Source organism: Saccostrea cucullata, unplaced genomic scaffold (genome assembly GCF_032062105.1).
Source record: "Saccostrea cucullata isolate Sc308-1 unplaced genomic scaffold, CSIRO_AGI_Scuc_v1 ctg12462, whole genome shotgun sequence".
NCBI classification, from domain to species: domain Eukaryota; kingdom Metazoa; phylum Mollusca; class Bivalvia; order Ostreida; family Ostreidae; genus Saccostrea; species Saccostrea cuccullata.
In genome coordinates this window covers 2,953-12,500 of record NW_026928658.1, presented here as the reverse complement: position 1 = coordinate 12,500, position 9,548 = coordinate 2,953, and the positions used below count along the sequence as shown (strand labels likewise).

The 9,548-nt window shown below is 32.5% G+C and overlaps 1 protein-coding gene across 1 annotated transcript in view; it reads right to left on the bottom strand.

Moving 5' to 3' along the window:
- The window catches only part of LOC134278309 (cadherin EGF LAG seven-pass G-type receptor 2-like), a 9,437-nt gene extending 4,916 nt beyond the window's left edge, over positions 1 to 4,521 (bottom strand). Inside the window, exons 1-7 of the mRNA XM_062760621.1 lie at positions 4,470 to 4,521; positions 3,722 to 3,800; positions 2,961 to 3,130; positions 2,403 to 2,567; positions 892 to 1,013; positions 505 to 682; positions 245 to 406 (exon numbers count right to left, since the gene is read on the bottom strand). Of these exons, the coding sequence (XP_062616605.1) occupies positions 245 to 406; positions 505 to 682; positions 892 to 1,013; positions 2,403 to 2,567; positions 2,961 to 3,130; positions 3,722 to 3,800; positions 4,470 to 4,521 (928 nt within the window). The remainder of the gene's footprint in view (positions 1 to 244; positions 407 to 504; positions 683 to 891; positions 1,014 to 2,402; positions 2,568 to 2,960; positions 3,131 to 3,721; positions 3,801 to 4,469) is intronic.
- Positions 4,522 to 9,548: the final 5,027 nt, after the last annotated feature.

Sequence of the window (9,548 nt, the reverse complement as noted above, 5' to 3'; positions counted from 1 at the left end):
TTTTTTTCCCGGGGTTTTGGGGGTTTAAAAATTTTTTTTTTTGGGGAAAAAATTTTTTTTTTAAAAAACCCCGGGGGTTAAAAAACAAAAAAATTTTTTAAAAAAAAAGGTTTTTTTAAAAATTTTTTTTTTTTTAAAAACCATTTTTTTTTAAAAATTTATAGGCCATGAATTAAACATGTTACTATTACATCATTGGTTTATTTATTCAACGTGTGAGTTGGAAACATGGATATTATAGTACCTGGTAATTTGTCGAGTACTGGTGGCTTATTTGGTATGATATTAACAGTGTATTCTTCCCATGACGTCAAACTATAGACATCGGTACACGTCACGTTGACCTTATACTGGGATACTATTGAGTATATAAAGTTTGGGTTTTCCGCAGAGTAAATCGAATACACTACAAAGAAATGCGAGGTTATATTATACTCTAGAATACCATACTCAGGATTTACAATATTTAAATATATTTATAACACGTGTGTTCTAGTCACATACCCGAAGACCCTGATGCCTGCTTGAGAGTAAATTTCGCGGTTCCAGAGGATGGAGTGACGTCATGAATAGAGCACGTATAAGTTTGTACGTCCGTAACAGTGAGGTCTCCGAGCTTAGTCTCTGACGTCACGACTTCAGACAGGTCTGAAGCTGATGGAAGGATGGAGATATCAGGTGCCTGGATAGTTTATCGAAATCAACGCTTGAATCTCATAATCACTTTTTTTTCAGGCAAACAAATAAAAATTGAACTCAGTAATATTAAACTAAATCAAGTTTATCTCATTCCTTGATATCAAAGTTCTTTGTAATATGATGTTTATTATTGTACATACTTCGTATGATCTTATAATAGTCTCACTTTTTTGGCCCTACAGCATACTATACCGTATTTTCTATGACGATTGTTAAGGTTTCTGTCCCTGAGTTCCCACACTGGTCAGTAACAACAACACTAACGTCAAAGGTTCCCACTGACCAGGTCCATCCAGCTTTTGGAGAAACCGTGTCTGTGGAACAATTTGACGTTAATAGACTTTCAAGTAGAGATTGTTTAGAATGAATATTGTCAGATATTGTGGTTAATTTTTTTTTCACTTTCTCCAGTCCCTATTTTAAGCCTTAACCTATTTCTTCCATTGTTTGTTTGTTCTTATAATGTCCCTTTGAGAATGTATCAATTATATTGGGACGCCACCAGTGACTGGTCGAAGGCTGCTGATATCCTCTTTAGAAATGTAAAGAAAAACGTCTTTTATTGATCCCCACCCGGTCCATAGAATGAATTTGAAAATTCCATCACATTATTGCAAATCTAAAGGACAGTACCAATCATGTTCCAACAGATTATTTAACAGATCAATACAGTGTAATAAGGAGTTTTTGGAAGATGGCTTTTTTGGAACTACATTGGATGTCTTGATTAGACTCCAAATTAGATTCTAAGAAAAAGTCGAAAAATCCTAAACATTACACATCAATCTCCCACCACCAAATGTTCCAAAAGATGACTTGGCTACTGAGTAAACTATGAGTTCTTATAACTTTTAGAATGAAATATTTGGAGATAACGAACAGTATTCGAGCTCGATGTCCAGTAAACATTACAAAATAGGAGCGGAGCAAACATGGAACTCTGAAACATCAGTGGTGGGTTCCATCTTTGTTTCTGTATGGAATGACCCATGGGACAGATCTGAAAACTCCGAAATCTTGATGGACTTTATTTGAATATTAACAATCATATTACAAAAGAAGATTTGGCTACTGGGTAAACTTTAAGAAAGTTTTTGTAGCATGGTTTCTGCTTAACTTGTACATCTGTTTTTCTATATGAAATGGCCCTTGGAACAGATGTGGAAATTTCGAAACATTGGAAAAACTTCTAAAGAATAATCATATAACAAAAGATGATTTGGTTAAGTAAATTTACACGTGAGAAGAGTTTTTGGAAAGTACTTTCTGTAGAAAAGTAGCATTTTTTAACCCTCAAAATAGCATCAAGGTGAAAATGAAAATTCAGAAACCGTATTACATTAGTACACATATATATCATTCATATTCCAAAAGATGATTTTGATACAGCACAGTTCTTAAAAACCGCTCTTCAGACGAAAAATTGACGTGCATAAAAGGAATGTACTAATTGGCCTCGATACGAAACTTCTTTACCTTTTGGTACATCTACGGGAGAAAATTGATTTTACATGTAGTTCACAAGATGAATTGGTTACTACTTTAAATATAAAAGGATTTATGGAAGAAAAAAGAGTGGAAAACAGAAATACAGGCCGGAATAACAACAATGCACCCGAATTTTCTTCGAAAAAGTGTGGATACAATAAGTGTTACTACAGTCTATGAACTTGATTTTGTGAATTAGCTAAATTCTTACGTACTCGAAGACACCTCAAATTTATCCGTGTGCGTTTTCAGGCTGACTGAGAGGGTCGCTACATCTGCTGAATTATCGTCTGTTACGGTCACTGTCATTATTGTTGTCGCGGGAGTTTTGTCCTGGAACGTCTTGGTTGCTGGAAGGTTTTTAAATGTTGGTGCGACGTCTGAAAAAGTACCTCTATGATTTTTTTTCAAATAAGTAAATGGTTACTATATGTGCTAAAAAAGTTTTATTGTTAATAATATGTTGAATTGTTTCTTAAAAAGATAATTCGTTAAAGGTCAAGGGGCTGTCCATGGCACTATTGATCTAGCTTGCACAAGTCTACATATGCATAATTTTCAAAAAGTCAGGTTTTTTAAAATGCTGCTTTGTTTATGCTTTAAAACAAGTCAGTCTTCTTTATGATCACTTTGTGTTGATTGTTTTTTGAAAGTGGGTGATAAAAACATTACATGTGAAAAAAACGTTTACGTACTCTAAAGAAAATTTGGTAAATGTACACTGGATAATGAGAAACTCATTTTCAAGGTATAACACGAGTTTTAAATCTTACTTGCTTCTATTGTGGATTGAACAGCGTATGAACGTTGACTGAAGAAATTGGCTGTACTCCATTCATAGGATGCTCCCACGGAAGGAGGCGTGGCAAACACCTGTAAATAATTACCACCGGCGGATCCCGCTCCCGATTTATATGGAACCATGTCACTTGATGAACTGTACCTACATTGTGATGAGAATGATATGTTAAATGAAATATGACATATTCTAGAATAAAATTTTAAGTATGGGCTATCCAGAGACGTAGCAACCGGGGGGCCAGGGGGGCCTGCCCCCCCCCCACTTTTTTCGCCAACAATACTTTTACTATTGAAAATGTTCATTGAAAGGGTGGCTGGCCTCCCATTTTATACTAAAGTAAAATAATACTTTAGGAAATATGGAAATATAGTATTGTAAGCTAAAAAAATGGATATCGAAAGGAATTCGTAGTGAAAAAAAGTTTGCCTCTACCCACCCCCCCCCCCACCCCCCCAGGATATAGGATTCAACTTTGGGCAATTTTTAATTTTTTTTTTTTTTTTTTTTTTTGCTTGTCAACTTTTTCAGGTAAGTAAAAAAAAAAATCAGTGGCTGGCCCCCCCCCCACTTTCAAAATCGATGCTACGGTCCTGCTATCGGATATTGATAATAATGTTCACAGTATTCCAATAACATTAAAGTAATGCTTTAACGTATTTCTTTTGGAAAATATATATTCTATAGTCTATCTTATCAATTTCTGAAAAATGTTCTCAAGTTTTATTTGCTCACCATCCGATGATGTCATTTTGTTTTATCACAACCTGCTGTCCTTGGGGAAGGTCAAGACTTTGAACGATCATCTGACTTGCTGTAAAAGAATCATTTACTGCATCATTTTAAAATGATCACAACTGATTAAATTTCATGGGGGAAAGGAGTTCTCTATATATTATGTCAAAAACATTGCTTTTAAATTAAATATAAAGTTTTCAGGACAGAAAATGTTAAGAACATTATTGTAAACCAATTACTATTCACGTCCTCTTCTATTCCCAATTCGTCAGTTTGAAATCATTCCTCGACGATTAATTTTCGCGACTGGGGAAATATAATATTAAGCAAAAGAAAAGGTAAGCAGCGATATTTATTTACCAGCAATTAAAGTAGGTCGCGAAACTTGCGGATGTTTCTCGCTCGTGAATAAATGTTGGTTTACAGAATGTAAGCACAGTGAAAGCCAAGAGAAAACTTTTCTTACTATTTCTAAAACGAGGCAACCTATTGACAAATTGGTGATAAAAAATATTAAAAGTTTCGTTTAAAGTCATCATTTCGCGAGTTCCATCGTCCGTACAATGACCTCGTCAGCAAATATACTAATTGTCATTTAATTAGTTGAATGTTGACTGACGTTTTCCCTGATTTTTACATAATTGTTAGGTCATTATGTGTACGGATTTTTAAGCTTGCCCGACCATGAAAAGAAGCACACGACGGTGTGACCGATTGACAAGGGATGCTCACTCCTCAATGACACCTGATCCTGTCGCTGATGTTTTAGGTCTGTGTTTGCGCTTGTCCAGATCCATATTGTTTTAATGGGTTTTTGAGCTTGATTACCGTTAGCTTTTATACTTGTTAAATGTTCATGAAATTGAAAGAACTGTTTATGTTGCATATACAATACTCTACAGGGATATTCAAATATAATATTAATTATTAATATATAACTAATATTAAATTCAAATAAAAAGTGACCCTTTTAACGACATTGTTAGCTCCACAAGTAACAGGTGTACTTGAAAAAATGTTCATGTTTTTAAAGAGCACTCTGAAATGAGGAAGAATATTTTGAAACCTTAGTGAAGTCATAAAATGTAACCTTGTGTATAATTTTAACATGTGGTGTATTGCCTCGTGCGTACATATATGTATGTATCTTGGATGGGTCAATAAACTGAGATGAATTTATAAATTGAATAGTGCATTCTATTTTTTACAGATCTGCTTCTTTATCAAAGTGAATTTGGGACTTGTGTAATAAAATAAAAATAGGAAAAATATTTTAGCTTCTTTGTTTGGTAATTTTATTATCATTTTTTTAAATGGAAGTTGTATGTGAGTTTTGAGTTTAACAGCACTTGTGATAATAAGTTTCAATAGTTGGTTTTCCAACGTTTTATAAAGTTGTTTGGTATTACTTATGATTTTAATCAACAAATAAGCATCTTGTTTTCCTTATAATTCTCCTCTAAAAACATACATGGGATCAGGTGCCATGGAAATGTCAGAAAATTCTTTGACTTGTCACACATTTTCGTGGTTGGGTAAACAGAAAATCAACAGACAATTCAAAGTGAATATCATGACCTAACAGTTGGTATGAAATATGTTAATCATCATTTAGAATGCATTTGCAAACAATGTCATTGAGTCAAGCACAGAATCTACAAAATATTGACTATTAACGAGGTTAGGCCTAGGAAAAAAATATGTTTGTTTCCGCTTTCAGGCTGAAAAAATATAGGGTAGGTAGGTAGGCAAATTTCTTTTTTTTGAAAATTTTTTTTTTTACTTCTTTAATCAAAACGTGTATAGAAGTAACATTAATGACAAAAGAAATGGTGTTTTCCAGCATTTCTGTAACTTAAACTTATAATAGAAAGGTGACTCAAGCTTCTTTCTGTCTTGAAAAGCTTGCAAAGTTGGAGACTATAATTCCCTGGGTGAAATCTTGCACTACATGGGACAATAGCATTAAAAAAAATTTTAGGGTCGGCACTATAAATTAGGGTCGGTCGGGAAAGCGGAAACAAACATATTTTTTTTCTAGGCCTTATTGGTATCCTTGTTTCATCAACTTATTTGCTCTTACGATTTATTCACATAAAAACATGCTATCTCATGTAGATTCAACTGGGAAATTTTCCTTTATTAATGTGCATTAAGTGCTTTGTGATTTTTTTTTTTACATTTATATAGAAAATACATGCGGCATATTGTACATATACTATCTTCCTCTTGGATGCCTTTCATTGTAATACTATGGTAACCTTCTTTCAGAGGTTTTTAAAAAAAGTTATAGTTGTTCAAGATCAAGATTTTTTTATCTCACAATCTTGTGTAATGAAAATGGAGACGACAAACATCGAAACAATACAATCTCTCGTTTGATATATACGGGTTTTTCTGATCATGACAAGGAGCGTACGACGCGTGTGTGAGTGGTCGACAGTGGATGCTTACTCTAACATGGCTTCTGATCCCATCTTTGATGTTTTAAAGGTCCACGTTTACTCTGCTTTCAATTTGTATTGTTTCAATGAAATTTTGAGCTTAATTACTGTTTTCCGTCTCCATATTTCATTAAACAAGATTGTGAGATAAAAAAAATCTTGATCTTGAACATTCAAACAACTATAAACTTTTGAAACAATGATTACTATTATTTCACTAAAAAAGTAATTTTGAAACAATACAAATTGAAAGCAGATCAAGCATGGACCTATAAAACATCAAAGGTGGGATCAGGTGCCATGGAGGAGTAAGCGTCCATTGTCAACCGCTCACATCCACCGTATGCTCCTTGTCATGGTCAGGCAAACAGAAAAATCCGTATATCAGATGAGAGAGGGGGAGATTTACTTACGAGAGTCAAACGAGTAACTGTGTTCCTCAATTAATTTATACTTTGAACCCTCCGGACGCCATATTTGTAGGTTAATTGTTCCCTGAGTCTGAATATACACCTTCCAATTGACCAGTACCCCACAACAGCCCGCGGTGAAGGACGGATCTGTCATTAAATAACCAGTACCTAAAGAAGAACATAAAAGTAATGCTGATTTTGACATGGATTATGTTTAACATTAAAAGGTGACACTTTCCAAAGTATGCATATAAGAACAGGGTAGTGAAACCTTAAATTCTGTGTAGTGAGAGTAATGTCTATCAACACAACTTTTAATACTTAAATTTAAACGGAATTGAATTGTGTATTTTTCCAACAGTAAGAAATCACAGCCTCAAAATTACAAAATCAAGGGTGATTATTTTTTTAACCTTGTTTTATTCAGATCAGGTTAAAATTATTGGAGTAGTGTCATTTGCAAGCAAAATATAAAATATTACACCTAAGTTTTCCAAATTGAACAAATAGAAGTATATCTGAAGAAGGATTAGCATTTCGAAAGAATTTGATGCATTCTATTAAACCTTTGAAAAATATTGGTTACTTCTCCACATATCTCTATTTAAATTGGAAAATTAATCGGAAAACCCGGGCCCTGACAATGGTTTTCTGATACAGTAACAAGGATTTTAATTGAAAATAAATGTAGAATTTCAAATTATTCCCTCATAAGTAAGGATTTCTTTAGTGAATAAAAAGCGGGTCGTACTATATATTTTTTCTGGACACACTTACTTGTGTTGTTGTCCAGTGTCTCATTGTTATGGACTGGATCCGCTCCTAAAGTTGTCGTCCCGGTACAGGCAGATGCTGAAAAAAAAAAGAAAAAATACTGTACGTTTTTATTTCAATTATGGTAAAAATTTCCCTTATCTACTATTTTTGATTATTACTTTAGTACGTATAGTAGCTGGCAAGTTGTTGATTATTATAAATTTTGATCCTTAATTTGATTGATTTCTATTCTTTGCATGACAATAAATCTTACCCTCTAATAGGTTAAATTTTAATGCAAAAAGGATAAAAAATACGGAACATTTCGGCAACATTTTCTCCTGTTTTAACTTCTGATGTGATTTTAGTTTTAGGTTTGTTGAACCAGCTCGCACTGAATTTTCCAGTCGAGTCGGATTATTTCATTTACTTGGGCATTCAAATAGACTTTAGATAGCATTTTTACTATTATGCTATATGGGCATAGAAGTGAAATGATGTTGAATATCGGTTATGTCCGTGTTCAGTTGTACGGATTTAAAAATCACACGGACCAAGCGTTGAAAAGATAAATGTGCTTTTGAAGATTTTGTGTTTTTCAAATAGAAATCAATTCTTGGGGTGGTTATTATCAACAGACTTAAGATTAAAGTAGGTGATGTAAAAAAAATAACGATTTGGCGACAGTTGAAGTTAATAAAATTTAGCAAAAAAAACATACACAAAGCTGTAATTTTGATATTTACTGTTGCCAAAAAAGGAATTCTCCATAGATAAATAAAAAGTATATTATTAAAACCTCACAATCAAATACATATGATTTTTAATAGTTGAAAGTTAAATGTATTGGTATTATGGACAATCTATATCAAAATTTTATAACTGTTTTAAAAAAAAATTTTATTAGCTAATTTCATCACGATAAATGTGAATGCTAGATACTTTTACATTTGCCGTGAATTAAACATAACAACATGGCATTCAAAGATTGTAGCTTCAAAACATTTTTTTAAAAATATTTGACTTCTTTTTTGCAATTTGAAAAAATTGGCATATACACGCATATATGGTAGTTAAGTCATGAAATTAAAGTCACTTTCCTTCAACTTCAGAGATCTTTTCTTCAAGTACCGGGGGTATTTCTTTTTTCTTTTTTTAAATAATATTTTTAATAAAAATACGCACATGTTAAGAAGAAAAATTTTAAGAAGAATTTAATTGTGTAATTGTGAAATTCTTGATATATTTTAAAATAACATTCATTTCCAACATTAATTGAGATCCATCTAAGAAAAAACAATGGAGAGAGAGAGAGAGAGAGAATAATATGTAAATTGGTCAGATATAGATATCTTTTAGAAGCACTGATCTAGAAGGGGATATATTTTAAAACATTTCATTTCACTAATCATTTCAACATTTTCCCGGGCCCCATATTTAATATCACCATGTTAGTATACACTGCAGTCAAAATGACAAATAAAATGACAGACAATGTTCAGAAAAAGAAAAATATAATACGGTATCATAATTTAACAGCACTGAAGACAAATTTCGTTTATGAAGTTTAGAATACAAAAATAGACCTTCTAATTACAATTACAAATGGGTACACAATTAGTACCCATTAGAATTCCGACAGATTGCTGGAAGACTTGATCTCCAAAAACTGATAGATACAGTGTAAATTGTCATTCAAAAATTCTTGATCTAGCATTTTCTTTAAATTATCACTTGTGAAACAATCAGACTGTTTTTTTTTTTTAAATAATTTTGCAAATGGCCATGCAATAACAAGGTAAGTTATTTTATGAGTTCCATTTTTATTGGGAAAAAACTGTAATTAAAAAAGGACTTTACTAAATATTGAGGGGAAGGGTTGTATAAATTGTCTAAAAGTTGATCGTTTTGAAACCACTAATTTTGGTAGAATTTTGTGATTTCAAAGAAGATGGGGGATAAGGCGGACGAAGTGCCTACAGTGCGACAGATATGGAGTGAACAATTAAGTCTCAGTTATATCTATGTTATTCATATTTCATCTAATATCAAAGTATACTTAATGTTAAATTTCTATAATTTACAAAAATCTCTCAAAGACTGAAAATATTTGCCAATGAAAAAGCATGCACAGACTAAAAAGAACAAAAACGATCATTTTTTATACTTTAACAATTTTCATTATGAGTCGGACTCGCTTCATTTTTTTTT